The sequence below is a fragment of the Dermochelys coriacea genome, chromosome 7 (genome assembly GCF_009764565.3).
Source record: "Dermochelys coriacea isolate rDerCor1 chromosome 7, rDerCor1.pri.v4, whole genome shotgun sequence".
Taxonomy (NCBI): domain Eukaryota; kingdom Metazoa; phylum Chordata; order Testudines; family Dermochelyidae; genus Dermochelys; species Dermochelys coriacea.
In genome coordinates, this window is record NC_050074.1 from 56937633 (window position 1) to 56958111 (window position 20479).

The 20479-nt window shown below is 45.5% G+C and overlaps 1 protein-coding gene across 2 annotated transcripts in view; it reads left to right on the forward strand.

The window, feature by feature from the left end:
* Positions 1–20479, forward strand: part of TLL2 (tolloid like 2) — a 185566-nt gene that overhangs the window by 129662 nt on the left and 35425 nt on the right. For both annotated transcript variants that reach the window (XM_038409421.2, XM_038409422.2), the window contains 4 exons: positions 2996–3120; positions 6985–7100; positions 11944–12046; positions 17319–17435. In XM_038409421.2, coding sequence (XP_038265349.1) covers positions 2996–3120; positions 6985–7100; positions 11944–12046; positions 17319–17435 — 461 coding nt within the window. The remainder of the gene's footprint in view (positions 1–2995; positions 3121–6984; positions 7101–11943; positions 12047–17318; positions 17436–20479) is intronic.

A 20479-nucleotide genomic window follows, 5' to 3' on the forward strand; every position in this document is an offset into this window, starting at 1 on the left:
ATAAAGTACTGCATATCCTTTTGGACTTGACCCTGGGAGGTAGGGATGTATTGTCTCCATTTTACACATGGGAAATCAGATGCAGATTTAGGCCACAACTTGCAGAATTGTCTAATAATTGTGGGTGCCCAGCTTGACATCAAAGAACTGACTTTCCCAGAGGTCCTGAAAACCCACAGCTCCACTGATCTCAAACTGGGGTTGTGAATGCTCATCGTTTCTTAAGCGTAGTTAATAACTTCGTAGGGTTGATATACCACTGTATTGTGCCAAGTACCATACTCACATTAATCCTAAAAGTATCACCACTTGAACTAAAGCAGTAATTAATTAGCAGATAGCAGCAGTGGGTGCCAGTGATTGGAGGGTTATTGGATATTTCCTCTAGCCAATCAAGAGTTACAACACTCTTTGCCATCAGGTTATACAACATTTGCTAGACAGCAGGCAAATGTGGGTGAGGGGATCAGGATTCCTGGGTTCAGTTCCAAGCTCTGAGAGGGAAGTGTGGACTAGTGGTTCAAAAAGGGGATTGGGAGTTAGGACTCCTGAGTTGCTATGCTTTGCATTTAGATAGTGCTTATTCGTCTGTGTACCAGAGCACTTTGAGGGTGGGTAGTCCCATCTGAACACCATAGCCAAGCACATAGATGTAGCATGTTCATTCTGAAAGTCAGTATGGCTAAGTCAATGAGACTTGGGTCTGTGGTATGAAACCTCTGGGATCTACTCTGAGCTCTGCCAGAAGTGATGTCATACATCCTCATTTGTAAAGTGGGCAAAATCTATACTAGATTATCTCCTAAAGTAGGACCTTGCTCAGTAAGGGTTGTGAAGGGCACAGAATTAAGTTGGAGGAAAAAGCGGGACTAGAAGGTATGGTCTTTTGGATCCCAGCCCAGTGCACCTTCCTCTAGGCCAAAGGTTGTTTTGATGGTGGACAATGACCCTGGAAGGAGATGGTTCCATTCTGCCAGTGACTTGGTTGATGCTTCTGTGTGTATGATGTTGGAGGGACCTGGGAGCATGGGCATGGCAGGTGGAACATTCCAAACAATTAAGAGCAAGCATATAATGACTCCTACTGAGCATGTGCATAGGACAATTTCACTTATAATTTTAAAATCCTTCCAGCTTTGACCATCGGGACAGAAAAAGGTATTTCTCTGAACCCAGAAATGCCCCCTTGCCAAATATCATATTATTCTACAGACCCCTGAGGTGGTCAAAAAAGTTTTTACTATTGGCAAAACTACCTGTTTTTCAAGTAACCTTATTCCTGGAAATGAAGGAACTGTTTCTGCTCAAGCTTCTTACCCAAATTCAGCCCAGAGCAGACACCGGGCATGGAAAATTTCAGCCTGAAGCGTTAAAGTTGGTCAAAGTTAGCAACGGACAAATGTGTCCTGATAGACAGTGGCACCCTTCGCTTAGAAACATCACTGAATTCGCGTGTTTTGGGAATTTATCTTTTAAACATGAAAATTTTTTTTCCCACCAAAACCTCAACATTTACACACGAGATTGTTCACAAAAACTTGTTTCATCGAAAGACGTTTTCTGTTGAAAAAACATTGAAGGAATTTTTGACCGACTTTAATCACTATTACTCTGCCTGTCTTTATTCAAATTAAAACAAAGAAAACCTCCACACTCTCCAGCGTTCCCAGCCGACAAAGTAATTACACCCATGCATAGTTCCATTGACATCAGTGGCATGACTCATATGCTTGAAGGTAAACACCTACCTTAACACTTTGTTGGACCTGGGCCTACCTGCATTGCAATAATCTTATTGCTCTCAGCCCTGCCTTTCCTCGGGCTCTCCTCAGGACTGTGGTCATAGGAAGACGAGCCATATCCCAAGGAACTGACAATCTCTGTTCAAACATGTCACTACAATCTGCACTGTGAGACTCAGAATGTATTTTGGGGTGATGGGTAGCACGGCTGAGTTAACTTAGTTTTAAGACCCTAAACTTCCATTTTCTGACTTTCTCCCCACATTTTACTTCTTTCACAGGACTTTTCATCCAGAGATCTCAAATCACTTTACAAAGGAGTTCAGTATCGTTATCCTCCTTTTGCAGATGAGGAAAGTGAGGAACTGGGCAGTGAAGTGACTTGCCCAAGGTCACCCAGCAGGCCAGGGGCTGAGCTGGGAATAGAATCCAGGTCTCCTTAAGCCCAGTCCAGTGCTCTATCTACTAGGCTCCACTGCCTCCCTATGATGTTACACTGAAGTAGCTTTTGCATTAAAAACCCTTGCACCATAAGTACGTTGATTTCAGTGGAGCTGCTTGCGTGCTGTCAGTGAAGCATGTGCTTAAATCCTGTGTTGAATCAGGGTCTCAGACATGGGGAAGGGGTGCTGAGAATAAGGGACAACATAGAAGCAAGCACAAAGAAGAGAATGGGAAAAAGATACAAAGAGAATCATTGGCTTGGAGGCTTGGCCAGCTCAAGGGGACCAAGAGTGGAGATGAGTTAGACACGAGCACAGGAGCCTCTTGGTTTTATCATCTAAGAATGGCAGGTCTATAGTAGTCTCAGTCCGCAATGATCATTACGAGCACAATCCCAAGCATGGACACCCCATGCTGCTCCCATGGCCATGCTGTCCAATCTGTGCTATTGTTGGTCTAGTGGGCGTATGTTGATGTGAACCTTGTGAAAGGATATTTTATTGCTTTCTCTGATTTATGGTAAGTAAAGTGTTTGTGCTGAAATAGAAGCTGTCACAGCCTCTGCTAGGCCCAGAATTTACTAAATTGGCAGAGATGCCTGCTCATTTGGAAGCTATCAGGTGTTGGGAGAACATGAATGTCAAAGCAGAAATTTCTCATAAAATACGTTGTCCAGTCAGATTCTGTTCCCCCCTCCTGCTAGCGCAGAGTATGTAGTCATGGGATTCTCATGCTGAACCATGATTGCCCTCAGCACATCATGCCATCTTCACTGCTGCCTGTGTCTCTCTCTCTCTCTCTCTCTCCAGAGGGGTCTTCCTGGACACCATCCTTCCCCGTCGAGATGACAGTGGGGTTCGGCCAACTATTGGTCAGCGCATTCGGCTGAGTCAGGGAGACATTGCTCAGGCGAGGAAGTTGTACAAATGCCCAGGTAAATATGGCCAGTGCAGATGGCTCCAGCTCTGTTCCATACATGTGCTTTATCTGAAAGCCTCTGGAGTTCAGTAGCAAGTTAATGATCCCTTTGAGGAAAGAGCTCTGAGAAGGTGGACCATCCAAGTGCTTCAAGCTGGGGGAATTGAACATTTATTAGTACTTTGTCAGTAGTCCTTATTTTGTTTAAGGCTTAGAACTCTTTACTGTCTTCCCCTGCAGTGACTGAGAGGTGGTAGTGCCTGCATTTGATAGGTCCCTATACTCCTTCCTTTCCCAGCATGCTTTGCTGAAAAGGAAGCTAAAGTCAAGCTGTCCTCCCCCACCGTTTTTTAGTGGAGAAAGTTCATTGCTGCACCCTGTTCAGAGTCTATTATCCAGGTAGGGACCAATCTTCCATGGCTTGTTTCCTTCGGGCCAGGCTATCCTAATCTGCTAATCTGGTGAGGAGAAGGGAAGCTCTTATTCCTCGTTTTTGGTGTCTAAGTGAATGGGAGAGTAAGCCAGTCTGTTTAAAAGCATAGTCTTTTCACCCCCACCCCACGGCACTTTCCAAATTCCCACTGCTAAGGGGGCAGCCGCTTTTCGTGTCAGAAGTAGCCATGTTGGTGGTTTAGAAGGGAGGGGGCAATTCTTGAGTCTTCCAGGGTCTCAGTCTGAGAGGAGGTAGAACTGTTCCATGTGCATCGTCCCTGGAAACACATCCCTTCAAGCTGCTGGGTAACATGCTGCATACCCCAAATCGCAGGGGATAAAAGGGAAAAATGTCAAACTTGCCTACCTTGTTGTCCTGCCATGCTAAAATCCCTTATTGGGCTCTTGCTGCTGGGATATTGAACTATCACCTCTGCACTATGTTCACTCCTATTTTAAGCATTTGCTGGTCACTTATAAAAGGAAAGTAAATTCAACATATCCCCCCACCCCCCACACAAATACACCAACACCCTGCCTCCCCCACCAACACACCCCCTTTCATGACTAATAAGCAAATAGAGTTTCTGGGAATGGTTACCTTATAGGAAGTAACTCCCAACTCTCCTTTATTGTTTGCTGGTAAGTACCCAGTATCTGCATGGTAATTACTTGATCCTGCAGATTACTGTGTAATTGCACTTAGCGAGCTCAAAACTAATTCTCTTGCAACCTGCACTGCGGTTTAGCTGAGAGCAATCATCCTCTTTATCCCGTGTAATTAGGGCAATATGATATGTGTGCCCTGTAATGATCTCTCCACGGAGGCAACTTGTGTTTGAGCGGTTGTTCTTTTTTTTCCCCCCAGCTCAGAAAAGCTGTGTCGATTTGTTAGCCACATAGTGGGTAGGTCCGATAACCTGGGACATGCCCCCAAATGGTCAGATATTCCTCGAGCCAACCTTCCAGCGATCAATGATGATTCAAGGTGACTGGCTCCAGAGTGACTTGTTGTTCCGGTAACAAAAATTAGTGGGTTTCAGTCAGTCTCCTTGAAGCATCCGCCTCGCAGATCACCCTCATCGCTGGCCTTTTTTTACGTGATGTGGCCGGGAATGGCGTAGGCCATGGAGACTTTACAGCCCCAAGACAAGGTACTGCCAGGAAATCTCAGATGTGTGGAGAATGAGCATTGGTCGTTTCCTGCTCCACAAGGGAAAGCCTTCAGGCTCTGGCACTAGGAGACCAGCACCTTCCCCCCCCCCCCCCATGTGAATTTTTTTAAATCCAGTCCGGTGAGCACTTCCATGTCTGGCCCTGGGAGCTAGCAGACCTTTCAGGCATGCAGCATTTGCGGATGTGTGGACTAGCAGTGCAGACACAGTTCTGTGAATGAGCCCCTCAGGAGCTGTAATCTCAGCTCGGAGATTAGCTCTTTCTGTGGCCTAGGGGCTTTCACTTTCTCTGGGTACCTTGCTCCGCCCATCTGTGGAATGGAGTGATGATACTTGCCAGAAACACGGGGTGGGGCCTGGGTGGAGAAATTGATTTCCATTGTAGAGCACTTGGAAAAAGGGCAGTGTGATGTCCCTTGGTGGTTGCATCAGGGCTCGTGTTTTCTCAGGACTGATAGCTATTTCCATTAGGAATGGAGAGCAGGCTGGAAGTTTTAGAATCTGATTTGCTGTTTTCTAATACTTCCCTAGGAGGGGCACGTCTTTCCCCCTTATATGATGACTAACTAGGATATGACACCCCACATTTCAAAGCACCTGTTTCACCTGCAGGGTTCAAAAGCTGCATGCTGCTCTCTAGCAGTTTTACAAGGAGTTTGGCTTCACCTCTGAGGCCCCTGCATCTAGCATGTACAAACTTACTATCTGCATTGTTTGCGGTCTTGTAGCCATGTCAGTCACAGGATATTAGAGAGACAAGGTGAGGGAGGTCATCTCTTTTATTAGACCAGCTTCTCTTGTCTTTAAGCTTCTCTCTTTCACCAAAAGAAGCAGGTTTAATAAAAGAGATGACCTTGCCCACCTTGTGTCTCTACTTGGAATCTGTGACTTTTCCATCCTGGTGTCTTCACCTTTAAACTTCTTTATGAGCCATTCAGTAGGACAAAGACATCTGTACGTCCAAGCCCCATGGCTGCTGCCTGCAGGTCATCTTTTCTGTTTGGCCTATTAAGTTGTGGGTCAAAGTACTGTAGGGTAATTAGGATTTCTGGCCTGGGTGATGACATTTTTTCATATATTAAGTGTCCTGAATGCGGCTGGTCTCTCTCCATCTCCAGGTTCCAACCCACCCCTGGATTGTGGGTCAAGGCTGAAAAATTAGTGAGCAACCCGCCGCGTCAGGCAGTGTCAGGGGTGCCAGGCCAAGTAGCGTTCATGGCATTTGCATGAGAAATGGAGGCAGATGTTCCATCTTGTCAAATCTTTCAAAGCGCTCCTGCTTAATGAAGGATTCTTGGGGGCTGCCTCACAGTTGCTGGGGAAACCAAGCAAGGGTCAGATCCTACTTTAGAACGGGAGTGGGCACAAGGTTTATGAAATGCAGAGCAGTCGAGCAGCAGTCTGATATCTGCTCCACGTTGTGTGTATTCACATGCAGCTTTTGAACCCTGTGGGTGAAATAGGCACTTTGAAATGTGGGGTCTCCTGCCCCAGTCAGTCATCATCTGCTCTGCACGTGTTTGTCATTCTACATTCCAGCCCTTCCTTCCTGGCTCAGTGAACAGGAACTACAGTTGTATCTGATTTCACAGATGTTGGAAGCCTGTTGCCTAAAGAACGGTGTTTAAAAACTTTCTGAGATCTACGTCTCCCCCGCTGCAACAGGCAACAAACAGCGCATGGTGGAGAGCGGGACAAAGCTTCGACATTAAAATCTTATGCCGTGTCTTGCTACAATGCAGAGTCGACTCTGTGAACTGAGGGTGCTTTGGGGCTCAGCTAGCTTTTGTCAGTGTTTTAACCCGAAAAAGAGTATTAACAATGGTAACTAAGGAGAACTTTATTGAGCAGATTGTAATGAAGGGAAAATAGCTTTTCTAGTGCCAGGCTTTGGTTTTAATAATTTTGCATTTGGTGAAGAGGAAAGAAAAGATCTACCACAATTCAGATAATTAAAAAATATATTTAAAAAAGTGCGTGGCGCAGAGGGAGGGGAGAGGTTACCCTTTATAATGATCTATTTTCTCGGCACCCCCAGCTGGATAAATCTTTCTTATCCCACGGATGCTGATGAACTTCACTGAGGCCACCAGACAGATGAGAATGACCACTGATCACTACCGAATGAAGCTGGAGTTGAGTCAGTGATCTAGAGGTGCAAGGCTGTCTAGCTCGCTACCAGTACCCACAATAGAAGATCAAAAACAGCTTGATAAACTCTGACCAGCTTCTTTCAGATAGTAACTCTTTGCTGCTGTCTTTCAATTACATAGCTTGTGGGGAGACCTTGCAGGACACAACGGGGAATTTCTCTGCTCCTGGTTTTCCAAATGGCTATCCTTCCTATTCCCATTGCGTGTGGAGAATATCTGTGACTCCTGGGGAGAAGGTAGGTTAGACTGCAAATTGTATCTGCAGTTTACAGGCATGTGGTTTTGCCTGACGGTTGCATTTGCAACTTGCTGGGATGTCCTAGGCCACACCTGTTTTCATCCTAAATGCAGAGACTGTGCACCCGATCTAAGTAGAGGCTCATCTGGTGGAGTCTTGCACAGGTAAGTGGAGCCAATGATCACGGAGTACCAGCTTCCATGGATAGGTATTGCTGTGGGAGTTCAGGTCTCTACATACAATATTCTGCACTGATCTTCTCCCCTTTCAGAATAGAGCCTTGCATATGGGGACTGGTGCTATTTGCTGCATATCTGTGGGCCCCCCCCAGTAGATCCTGGGGAGCATTTGGATAACGTGGGTTGTGCTGTGCTCCCTTCCACTTTCGTTCTAGTATGAGGAGATGGTGGGCAATCTCTGTGGGGTTTTTTGCAGCCTCTTGGATCTCATGGAAAGTTTGTCCCCCTTCACTCATCTCCACTGATGCACATACAGGAACTGCGCATACACGGAAGATGTTCAGTGCTCTGCCCAGTTGAGTAGCTGTCCAGGAAAGCTCCAGAGGCTCTTTAGCTACTCTCCCAAGAAAGCAGAATTCAGTGCAGAGCCTTTGGGGAGCTCAAAGGGCCGAGTCAGGCAATAACTCTGAGCTGCTGCCAGCAAACTGTTAAAACGGGCGACACATTCAGAGCAGAAGGGGACAATCCTTCTCTATCCAACTCTGGTGTGAGTGTAGCAGTGGTATTGCCCACAGTTCTGGCCAGGAAGGCATTTGTCAATTGAATGGAGTTAAGAAAAGCAGCAAAAGGAAGGGTTGTTTTAAAAAGAGAAAATAAGAGCTAAACCCAGGTATGTGATGGCTACGGGGAAACATGATATCCCTCTGTAATTATAGACAAGGTTTACACCAAGGATGGAGAGGGTTTATTAAAGATGACTCACGGGATATAATTACTGCTACCAGGAAAGGGAAAAGGGAAAGAGAGCCATATCAACAGTTACACGCTTACAGTGGCACAGCTGTAGCCACATCATGCTGATGGCAGAGAGCTCTCCCGTTGACGTAATAAAACCAGCTCAACAAGCAGCAGTAACTCTCTCAGTGGGAGAGCATCTCCCGCCAACATAGCATGGTGCACACCATCATGTGTGCCAGCAAAATATGTCACTCAGGGTTTGGGGGTTTTTTTCCCTACACTCGTGAGCGACAAAAGTTTTGCTGACATAAGTGCTAGTGTAGACAGGGCCTGAGTATTTGGAGAAACTTCCTGGCAGCGAGGTTTAATAAGCTGTTGGACAGTCACCTAATGGGGGTGGTGAAAGCCCCATCATTTACAGGAACTCATTTAATGCTACAGGCTGGACAAACACTAGGCAATGTGGGGAACAACCTTGCATTGGTCCTTGGGGGAATGGACTTCACTAAACGACCTAAGAAGTCATTTCCTTCTCTAATGTGTCTGCTGTGTTGAAAATCCCCCAGATCTGTTTTTAGGGATCAATGAGGTTTCTAAACCAGCATTTTCAACCTTTTGCTGTTTGGGGAATTTGCTGGCTTTTGGGGAATTAATGGCTTTTGTCCCTAGAACAATAGGGGACCTATGCAGCCTTGAGAAATCATCAGTGCAGCATCTCTCCTAGGTGTCTACTGGCCTTCCCTGGTGGTCCTTACCTGCCTGCTAGCCTTCCAACAGCCTGCTAGCTCCGGCTGCGCTGAGAGCTCAGATGCACACCTCTCAAAGCTTCCTTCCTACCACTCTGACTAATTCCATAAAGTTGTAAGCAAAATTGCCATTGGTTCCTGAAGGGGGACTGAGAATCCAAGACATCACCTGCACAGGGAAATGCTGCTGTCAGCTGGAACGCCGCCCACCCATCTTCAGATTGCAAGACCTGCTGAGCCTCAATCAGTTGCTTCCTCCATTTGCTTTTCAGTTTCCTTTGTTTTTATTGATCTTCCAGTGGAAATGAAATCTTTCCTTAATCTATTAACACCACTGCACTCAACCCCTTTGCATCATGTCAGGCTTCAACAGGTGTGGTGCCCTGCTTCGGAGCTCCTCTGAATGGCAGCTGATCGGTAAACTCTGTAGGGAAGCATTTCAGATGCACCCTGAAAACCATAGATCATAGTGCAGAAAGAAACCATAGATTACACTTCAGCAAACATTTGCGTACAGCTACCTTTCATAGAATCATAGAATATCAGGGTTGGAAGGGAGCTCAGGAGGTCATCTAGTCCAACCCCCTGCTCAAAGCAGGACCAATCCCCAACTTTCTGCCAAGCTACCTCATTCAGGGCCTGAGGCCCAGACCCTCACATGGATTTAGGTGCCTAACTCCCAGAGTGAGCTGCCTTACTACCTTTGAGGGATCTGAGCCTGAGATCTGTCATCACTGGGTTCCATTGCCTCTGGGTCCAGTCCTGAGATGTGAGACTCCTGGCAAGATCAGGCCCAATCAGAAACCTTCTGATATTAGAAAAATTTCCAAGAACAGTGCAGGCTCTTAAATAATATTATTTGATGGTTTTAAAGTGATTCAAACCGTTATACGTTCTTTATGTGTCTCTCTGCTTCATTTATGAGGGTTAGGTCAGATGTGACCCAAAATTTAAGTTCTATGAAAAACAAATGTTTACAAAATCTTAGTGCCATTTAAAGGAAAAAATAATCCAGCATTTTAAAATAAATAAAATAGACCTTCCACTGTGGTGTTTGCAGCCAAGACATTGCCGCGTTGAGTTAGTATGTGAGCCCCAGATGCTGTCTGTAAACTGAACTGAAACTGACTAGTCTGTTTTCATTGTACCAGTTCAGAGAACTGCAGAATGTGAGAAAGGGTAAATAATAAAGAGTAAATAGCAATTTTAAAAATCTTTCCAGTTTTAATAATCTAGTTTGTTAGTTCAGAATATATAATAGAAACCTGTTCGTAGCAAGGCCTTATTCCTTTGGAAGATATTAGATGTAAATGAATCTCTGGGCCAAATCTTGCAAACACTTGCTACCCTGAATAGGTCCATTGGGTTTGGTGGGACTCTCAGATGCAAATGGGAGGGTCCCTTTTCAGAAATAAGCCCTCTAGCTCTAAAATTCACGCTCCCTCAGCTAGTGGCCTTACGACTGAATACTTTAAAGGGACACTGTCATGATAAAAATCATGGGACAAATTATGCTCTTAAATGAGAGCCAGCCCCACTGGGTCAGCATGATTACAGTGGCATAAATGAGCCGAGAGTTTTTTAAAAAAAGTTTTTGTTACCTTCCATCACTTGTGCCATGTGTATCTCTTTTGCACGGCTCTTAGTTTGGACAATGAAGTGAACTGCACCATTGCTGGAAAATATTTTTGTTTTCTTGTCAACTGTTGGGAATGGGCCACATCCACCATGATTGAATTGGCCTCGTTAGCACTACAAAAAGTAATTTTCCCTCTGTTGATATTCACCCTTTCTTGTCAACTGTTGGGAATGGGCCACATCCACCCTAATTAGCTTCATTAGCACTGACCCCCCACTTGGTAAGGCAACTCCCATCTTTTCATGTGCTGTATATTTATACCGGCCTACTTTTTTTCACTCCATTATCTGATGAAGTTATAGCCTGCGAAAGCTTATGCCCAAATAAATTTGTTAGTCTCTAAGGTGCCACAAGGACTCCTCGTTGGTTTTGTTTTGTGTGTGGCTGCAGCATACATGACTTAGTTTCCCCCAATAAAATGGATAGTACTTACCTACCAGACACCACAGTTGTGTGAAGCTTAATTCGTGCCTTGTAAAGCACTCAAGAACATACATGTTCAAATGAAAACAATCTTATTTTCAGAGCTGATCAAAAATCAGAATTTCGGTTCCATGGGGAAATCCAATATTTCAACTTTTTTTCTTGTGCCGATTTTGGACAAAAAGTTGAAATACTGAAATTTTTGGTAGAGTGAGATGCTCCGAAACATTTCAGTATGGAAAAGTGGAAACATTTTCAATCAAAAAGAAAATGTTGAAACATTCCTGAATGGAAACAGTTTCATTTTTGGTTTATTGAATCAAATTGAAACATTTTGTTGCAGCTCTGTGTGACGTTAACCATTGTTTGCCTCAGCGCTCACAATAACTTGTGTTCTCCCCTATGGGCTGGGCTTCCTGGCTGGACTACATCTCCCATGATGCATCACAGTGGCTCACCTAGAGGGGAGACAGTGGTCTATTGTGGAGGACGTAATCTGGCCAGAGAGACCTGCCCAAAAGGAATAGCGGCATGAGTCAGCCAAACTACAACTCCCATGATGCACCACAGCAATTGGAGCAGACTCAGATTAATGTTGAATTGGCTGGAAATGGAACATTTTAATTGGTTTGACAATCCCAAATGTTTTGATTTGGGTTAACTCAACCCAAAACAAAATATTTAATTTTAATTTTCCTGACAGAAAACTGAAAAATATCAGCAAAATCAAGATTTTCCTGGAGAAAATGTTAATTTTGTATTTCCCCCCCTTATTCATATTAGGTGAACCTATGGTCCCAGTTTTTGTTTTGCTACAAAACCTAAATTGGTCCTAATTTACGTAATAGTAGCCTTTTTCTTTATTCCCTGTGCAGTCAATTTGCATAATCTTTTCCATAATTCCCCCAGTTAGTTGTGCTGGCTGCTGTCCTGTACTCTATAGCTCTGAAAAACCCATCAGGTAAAACTTTTTAATGAAAGATGCTCCAAAAAAATAAAGTTGGTCCATCTTGTTGTATCTAAACCTCATATGCAGAATAACGGCACCAATGGAATCTAATCTGTAGTGCAAAATAGCTCCTTTGGCAAAGATAACCGGGCATCATCTGTTCACAGATCATTTTAAATTTCACATCGATGGACTTGTTTAAAAGTCGCCTATGCTGGTATGATTATGTGGAGGTGCGTGATGGCTACTGGAGGAAGGCTCCCTTGTTAGGTGAGTGGCTATTTCATTTTTTAAAAGAGGGACGGTATGGAAAGTATGCAAATGGTCACTTGCAGCTGCGGGGAACAAAGGTGCCTGGCACTAACGCCTTTCTTCCAAGGATCCCAAAGTGCTTAATGGATGGTAATTAAGATTAATTTAAATCAGTGGTGCTTAATGGACAGTAATTAAGATTAATTGAAATCAGTGGTGGTTAGGCACCTAAATCCTTTTGAAGGCCTGGAGCTGTTCAGCCTCCCAACTGCTTTGTGAGGTAGGGAAGTGATATTCCTTCATTGTGCAGCTGGAGAGCTGAGGTAGAGATGGGGAAGTGATTTGCCCAAGGTTCCACAGTTAGTCAGTGGGCAGAGCGGGGAATAGAAGCCAGGTCTCCTGAATCCCAGTCCCCTGCTCCCACCACTAGATCACATTCCTTAAAATATGTTTAATTATATTCTACTGAGATGGGCTTCTGAGCCCGCTGGCCTAGGGAAGCTGTACAGATGCAGACCCATAACACTACAGTTACTAATGAGAATACAGGTATGCAAATCCCTGCACTCACTGGGCTACTGTGCTAATAGCCATATCACAGGGCAGGGATACCATATGGACGACATGGTTTTCTTGGTATGCAAATCCTCCTGTTCTGATTGGCTACTGTCCGCAGAACTCTCACCTCAGCTTTTAACTTTCTTTGATATTCCTATCCTGGTCCGCAGCCTCTCACGAGAGTACCCCGTTCGCATTCAGCTGCCTGTTAGACAAGCTGAATCTGGAGCAGTGACAGGCCTGTGACTTGGCTCCATTTTCCTTCCCCTCAGGAAAATCCACCGGGGGTGGGGAAGGGGTATGAATATTTTTGGGGGGGGGACAGAGGGGCGGGGCTGGCAAAGAGTCCCCCACGCTGCCCTGCCAATGTGGCTCAGCCCTAGTTCAACCTTTATGATCCATTCGGTCCTTGGTGTTGTCGTCAGAGTACTGGCTGTTATCACATGGAACTAGGCCTGAGCACACCCAAGTCATCTCATACAAGCCACTCAACAGCCATCAAGTGGCAGCAGCTTTTGGTTGGTAAAAGCCTAGGATGGATTTGAAACTGCTACCTTATGGGGCATGATGTTAGAGTGCATCCCCATCCCATAATACTTAGAAACCAATTAAGTGATTGAAAAGTGGACTTCAGCACCAAGTAGGCGTTCTCTCGGAGTGGGAGGAGCAGGCAACCAGGCCAAGTGTGAAGCTGTTGAGGGAAACATCCCAAAGGCCTTTAGAGGGAAAAACCAGGCAGTTATAGTACCTCTGGTCAGCATGACGCTCATGGCTTGTGAACCCTAACGATGCATTTAAAGCACAGATCAGTCTTGCAGCACAGATAGTATTGAACTGTGTTGTAACCATGTTCACAACCCACCCCACAGGCCTTCTAGCTTCATGTTTCCAAGGTTGACTAGTGATTTGGAGAGTCTTAGTTATTGGGTGCTCAACGAGGGACAGTTAAAGGAGGACCTGATTTTCAGCAAGCGTTGAGTCACCCACCTTCTGACAATCAGGCCTCTTTAAGGTGTCTCACATAAACTCACAGCTCCTTTTGGAAACCATTTAAACATGGGCCACACAGCAAGACTGGACCTAGCAGGGGGGTTAGCGTGGTGAATCCAGATCCCTGCAACCATTGCTTTGGCAACAAAGCTGGAACCTGAGAGAACATTATCTGCTTTTGGATTGGTATGTGTCATGGATCTGAAGGACTCTTTGCTGGATCTGCTTGTACATATCCCTGGCAGATCCCATGTAATCGTCTCCACGTTCCCTCTGGAACAGTACGAAATAGCGCTGATGTGACAGTGCGCTGTGTGTACGGCTGAGTGGCTGTGAGAAAACACTAGTGTCTCAAGTTCCTGGTGGTTCATTTATTTCCTGCAGCCTGTGCTATGCCCTCAAGTCCCTCTTGAAGGAGCACAGGTGTCTGGAAGAGCCTTTGGGTGTTTTAGAGGAGAGAGCGCTGTCTGCTGCTCCCAGCAGGGAGTCAGGACTCCGGGGTTCTGTTCAGAGTTCTGCCACTAACTCGCTTTCATCTTGGACAAGTTTCTTACCCTCAGCGTCCCCATCCATCAAATGGTGCAGATCCTCACTGCAGCATACAAGAGGAAACAATGCCACATTCTTTGCAGCTGTAAGCCCGTGATGCATCACTGAGGTTAACAGCATGGCACTGTCTGACCCAATGAAGAATCGGGCTGCTAGGGTGGTGCTTTCAGTGAACTCCTAGTGACATTAGGCCTCTTTGACATTTCCAGACTCAGTGCCCAGTATACTGGGTTGTGAGGTTTCATGTTGGCAAGGTACTTTGAGTGAGCAGGGAAAAGTATGAAGGCTTATGCCTGCAGAAAGCAAGGTTGTGTAGTAGGGTGTGCAAGTAAGGCTACGCAAGGACAGCCATTGGGCATAGCCTCGCTGCCTTCTTTCCACTCAGGTTAGCACGAGGTTAAAAGAGGGTGTGTCTTCAGAGACAGGTTCATAACCCCCCATAGGTATGAAAGACACTTCCCTCCTGCTCCTAGGCAGCAGTAGCGTGGCATCTGACCATGCGTTGTCAACGCTGAATTGGGTTCCCATGTGTTTCCTGCCTGCTAATCACGTATACCCATGGCGCTGCACCTGGGCAGGGCAGGATTGGGCCATGGGACTGCTTTGGTAAAGGCTGTATAGGTAGGAGAGTGCTCTGCTATAGCGTGGATACCTGGCACTGGTGGAGGGAGCGAGGCTGTGGTCTCCCTGCAGTTTCTTTGGGGCTGTCTCGAGGAGCAGAGGTGTGGGGTTCGTAGTGTCAGTGTCCGTGTGCGGTGGTCACTATTTGCTGTGGGTGAGCACACGCCTCAGGAATCGTCCTTCCAGCAGCCTTGCTTTACGTCACTTCAGTTTTTCTGCCAAATATTTGAAGGGCTTCACAAAAAATCTCGTTAATACAGTGGGATTTGCAAACTGTTCCGTTCGGAACAAGTGGCTTGTGTGAGCTGCCATGGCCCCTGAGAGGAGGCCGGGGCCATGAAATTAGTTAGGAAGAGGCAGGCTGGTGGCGGTCCGGCAGCGGGGTGGGCAAGAGGATTAGCGTGAATTGTGAAAGCATGTATTTTGCCTGGAAAAAAATGTGCACTGCATATTTTCCCAGGGAAGTGTGTGAAAAATCCAGCCTTAAATGGTGCATAACTTTTTATGAATGGGCCCTTTATCGTACTCCACGGAGCTCACTTATTCTGGCTTCCTCATCTGCATTTTCTCTCCTTGACATCCTTGTTGAACTCCAATTCGAAATCCAAGAGGCAGTTGCTCAGTGACCCTAGAAATAAATAACTTTGCAGCCTCGACCTGTTAGCAGCATCTCCTTCCCATATCTTCGGAAACTTCAGCAAGCTGTGTCCCCATCTTTGTCATACTGCAGTGACTCCTGACCCATGTGGACTAGCCTTGTGCTTGCAGCTGTGCACCTTTGGAGGGTGATTTTTGTCAGATTTAATTAGTTAAGCAGAGTTGGGTCTGAGTTAGCATTTGGATGGGAGATGCACAAGGAAAAGACGGAGTGGTGGTTCAGCAGATGTTATTCCACTCCAGCTCTCGCCTTCACTAGGTTTGTAACACACCTTTAAACCCCAAGGCAGCCTAGTGTTAGCATTGATGAGCTAACATGTTAAAACTACAACTGCCTTCTCTACACTAGGATTTTAAGGCGTGTTGGTTAACATGTGTTAGCTAATTCATGTTAAAACGTGCATCTTTTTCACTAGTCTTGACATGGCCTGAATAGATAGAGAGCCAATCATGCAGCATGTTAGTTGATAATAAGATGCTGACTTTCCAATGAGGTACAAAACCAATCTCTCAGTCATCGGAGGTTATTACATATCCCCTGGATGTACCCTTCCCCCCCCCCCCCCCCCCCCCCGTGAGACCAGCAATTGTAACCCTGATGTGCTGGCTGAATTCCAACTTAGGTAATTACATTCAGCTTCTGCCAAATTCCCCCTGCAGATTCAACTGGATAAGATGGAATTTAGTTACTCCTTTAAATGAGGAACAAACCCCAACTCTATTGCATACAACAGATAGTATCACTGGTGTCTAGCAAAGAAAAGATCCATATTGCGTTAGTTACTCCCAACACTTATTTATTGTTTGTACCATGCTTTGAGGAGCCTTCTGGCCGAAACAGGCTATAGAACCATTAGGAATTATCCTTATTAATCCGATTGCTCTGCTGGATTGCAGTTTGTGGTGGTACAGTTCAGGAATGCCACCTTGCCTATCGTAATCCTGACATTTACGAGAATCAAGCTGTGTGAAGCATCCAGTGAAGGTGCTTGTGCTGGGGAAAGGCACTTAGTGAAACCAAGTGCCATAGGATTATGGAGGGTTGAGTAGGAAGAGATGCTCAACTAAGATGATTCTGTGTCATGTGCAAGGGGTGGAAGTGATCACCAGGGCTGGCATGACGGAGAGGTTTTCCCTCATGCTACATCCACAGGAGGAATGGATCTGTCTTTCTTTTTGGGCCAGTGATGCTGAGATTTTCAAAGCTGTCCAGGAGCTCTCTATATCGCACTCCCATCTGTATTAACCCACTGTTCTCCCACCCTTTGTCCGTCTGGTCTATTGACACCGAAGCGCCTGGGGACAGGACTGCTCCTTGCCATGTGCAGGAACAGCGCTTAGCACCGTGACTCCTTGTCCTGGGTTCGGCGCAGCTGTAATACAGTTAACACTAACAAGGGCCTTCTTTATTCTGTGTCTGTGAAGTGCTTAGTCCAATGGGTTCCAGCACATGACTAGGGCTCCTGGTCATACAAATCAATAAGAATGATGGAAGGTAAAGTGCCAGGGCTCCTGGGTATTGGTTGTCACTCCTAGCACTTTGTCTCTCACAACAAGTGAGACTAAAGTCCCCACTGCATTCATCTGCATGCTTTTTAAGATGGCCTAACCTTTGTGTGGGTAAAATGAGAGCCAGGCGAATTGGTGACAACATTTGGGAATGAGCCACACTGGCTTTTGTTCCCAGATGATATTTGAACCCTGTTCTGGGTGAATACAAATAAGGTGGCCCCTTCTTAAAATCTAAGTTGGAGTAGGAGTGAAAAACCTTTTAAATGGCTCTGTTTACTTTTACCATTGACTCTCTCTTGAACTGCAGGCGCCTTATACGTCTCCCCGTCCACCACCGTTGCGATCACAAACCACTTTTGCCAAACAATGGAGAGATCTTGATTGTCTGTTTCCTGCTTTCTAGGTAGATTTTGTGGTGATAAGGTCCCTGAGCCTCTTATCTCCACGGACAGCAGGCTGTGGATCGAGTTCCGGAGCAGCAGCAATATCCTAGGCAAAGGCTTCTTTGTGGTTTATGAAGGTATGACCCTTAGCTAGGAGGCCTACATCATGCTGCACAGTGATTCCAACACCAGGCATCGTACGTGGGAACGTAACAAATGGGCCCAGAGCAGGGACCTGTTTGACCATAAATTAAGGCTCTCAACCCACTCATGTTTCCAAAGGCTATCGGGCTGCAGAATTTGGAGACCCCCTTCAGTATGCAAGGCCCAGATCAACCAGCTTGGTCCACAAATCCGTTTCCAGGGCATGGTATACCACCATGAGGAGACCACATCTGAGCATGGGGCTCAGATCAGCTCTTCTGCTTACCCGTGCCCTGTCAACCACCGATTGTAGCTATGATCCATCTAGCAGAGGTTCAGTCAGCGTTTATCGCTGTGGTTTTGGCACTTCCTCTCAGGCTAATTGGCCAGCCAGATCTCCGCTCAGAGATTAGAGCGGGATAAGCATCTGCCACTGAAATTTCTACCCTCTCTGAAACCAAAGGATGGACTCAGCTCTTTGTTCTTCAGGTAGATCAGGTGAGTTTCTTGAAGCCTCTTGGATGAATTCCTGAGTCCCTTTCTGCACAGCCTAACATTTCTTATGAGAGGAGGGACTTGCCCTGATGTCCTGGCCCCTCCCCACTTGTCTGTGGGCATGTGATACACTGGTGTGACACAATATGTCTATTGTCTGTGAGGTTCTTCAAGAAGAGAGGTGCTGTAGACTTATAAAACATGATGGTTTAAGGGAAACTCGCCCTCCTGGTTGTGTGTGAAGTTTCAGAACTTGCATTGATTGCTGCTGTTTCAGACCCCTATTGATTCAACTCCTTTAAGGGCCTTAGCCCCTTTACAGCTGTGGAGAAGAAGCTATCCATGTATGTCAGAGAGCACTGGTTTACATTGTCCCTTCTGGGGCCGCATGGGCTCATGAGTGTGCAATGGAGTTGGATGAAATTTTTGGACCAAAAGTGTCTTTTTGTTGAAATATGTCCTTTTGTTAAAAAAAAAAAAAAAAGACAGTTTTTCACACACAATTCTCCATGTCGTTTTGCATGAACAATCTTCCAAAACTTGTATAGAAAATGCTGAAAATGTTATGGAAGTGTTCGAAAAATCTCCATAGCTGCTTTTGAGAGGGGGGGAAAAATTGAAGAAAAGTCCACTGGTTATTTATAAAAGTAATTAAAAAAAGGGTCCATTTTGGTCACTTGGGAATGAAAAAAAAAAGATTTTTTTTCATAAAAGTAGGTTTTCATTTTGCACCTCTCCCTAGTTTGCAAACAAGACAAATTTCCCTGCCAACACCACCCAGTGAACTATGGCATTTATTGCAACCCAGAGGCCTCAGTAGTAACTGCAGGATCAGTGGCTCGGATGGGGCTGCCCAGGCTGGGGAAAGGGTCCTGAGGTGCCTTGGGCAAATAGAGCATTATGGGCATATGGGCACTGGGCTTTATGTGAATGATGGCTTTGCAGAATGGGTTGTTAAACAGAAATTTTGGAGGACAGTACTCGATACCATGGGTCTGTGCATCTGAGAGGTGGTAATGCAATGTCTGCAAGAGCTAAAGTTCAAGTATGGGTCTGAACCTTTTCCTAGCAATTAGCAGGGCTTTTGTCCCTTCCTTTTTATTAAATATTTGGAGAGCTTTTTACCCTCATAATTGTTTTTCTTTCAAAATTGATTTTGCTGCTTAAATTTTTGTTGTTGCTTCCCCTGTCTGCCAGAGTAATTACCGGGGACCAAAAGCAGCGAGATCGGAAAGATGCGTAATTCTCAGAACTGGTGACACAAATGGATCTTCGTTTGTATCACTTAGTTATTTGGCTGGATTTTTGGCCCTGGCACTTACTGCCTGTCTGAAGTACCACTTGTCTTGTCTCGCTCTCTGTTGAAAATACCTAGAGAGCAGGTTCATACTGTTGTCCAGCTCGATCCATTTTGCTTGCAATTACAGCAGACTGTTACTAGCAAGAACCTTTTGCAAAGAATGGAATAGATTTTAAATGTCAAAGTATGAAATTCACCAAAAAAACAACTCTGGATTGGAAGGCCTCAAACAACCCTGAGTAGGACTAAGAACTTTGGGCCCAATGCTTGATTCAAGCCAAACCTTCACTGAAGCTGCAAGCCAATGCTTTAAAACTAGAATGCCTGAAATTTGACACCTGCAGAAGAGCAGCCTGGTTTTCAGAGGGAATGAGCACCCACTGGTCCAAGAGACACCTAGGTGTCTCAGCTGCTCTGAAAATCAAGGCACTTCTATTTCGGTGCCTAATTTTTATGCTGCTGCTTTGGGGGACTGGTCATGCCAAAGTCAGTGGCAAAATGGTGCAGGATCAAATCCATGCAATCCTTCACTTTCATAGATCATGGAAGCTTTCAAGTTTGATAGTTTTGGACATACTGTTCCCTTGGTTTGCTCTGATTACAAGCAGTCCCCTGCTGCTCTCAATTACTGTTGGCCCAGTGGAGTTACTTTGGATTTAGAACAGATCAGATTTTGGTCTCAGGTTCTTTCCTGAATAGTTTGTGCTATGAAAAGTGCCTTCACATGGACTGGATGCATATCCTCTTCCATGCAACCAAGTTCACGGTGGGCTTGGCCACTGGCCTGCCTCAGTTTCCCCATCTGTAAAATTGGGGTAATGATACTGACCTTCTGTGGGAAGTGCATTGAGAGCTACTGCTGAAAAGCACTAGATAAGAGCTAGGTTGTGGTGTTTTCAAAAGAGGCAGGACATAATACACACACTTTTTCATGGCACCGTCCCAAAGCACTTGACAGACTACAAGGTACAAATCAAACTAAAAAAGTGAGGTTGGAAGCATGCTTCAGCTGGGTCTGGCTAACGCCCAGCAAACTCTACACTCTTGGCAAAAAATAAATTCACTTTCAAACAAATATTAGAGAATCTGGACCTGAGCAAATCTGGAATCCAGCCAGTTCTCCGCAGCCACGTCATCATTCCTCACTCCTTATGGCACTGACTGACCTGAAGTTTGTCCCTTTGTTTTGTTCTGCAGTGGAAGTATGTTGGGTGAATATTGTTCGCTTTGCAGTGTGGTGGT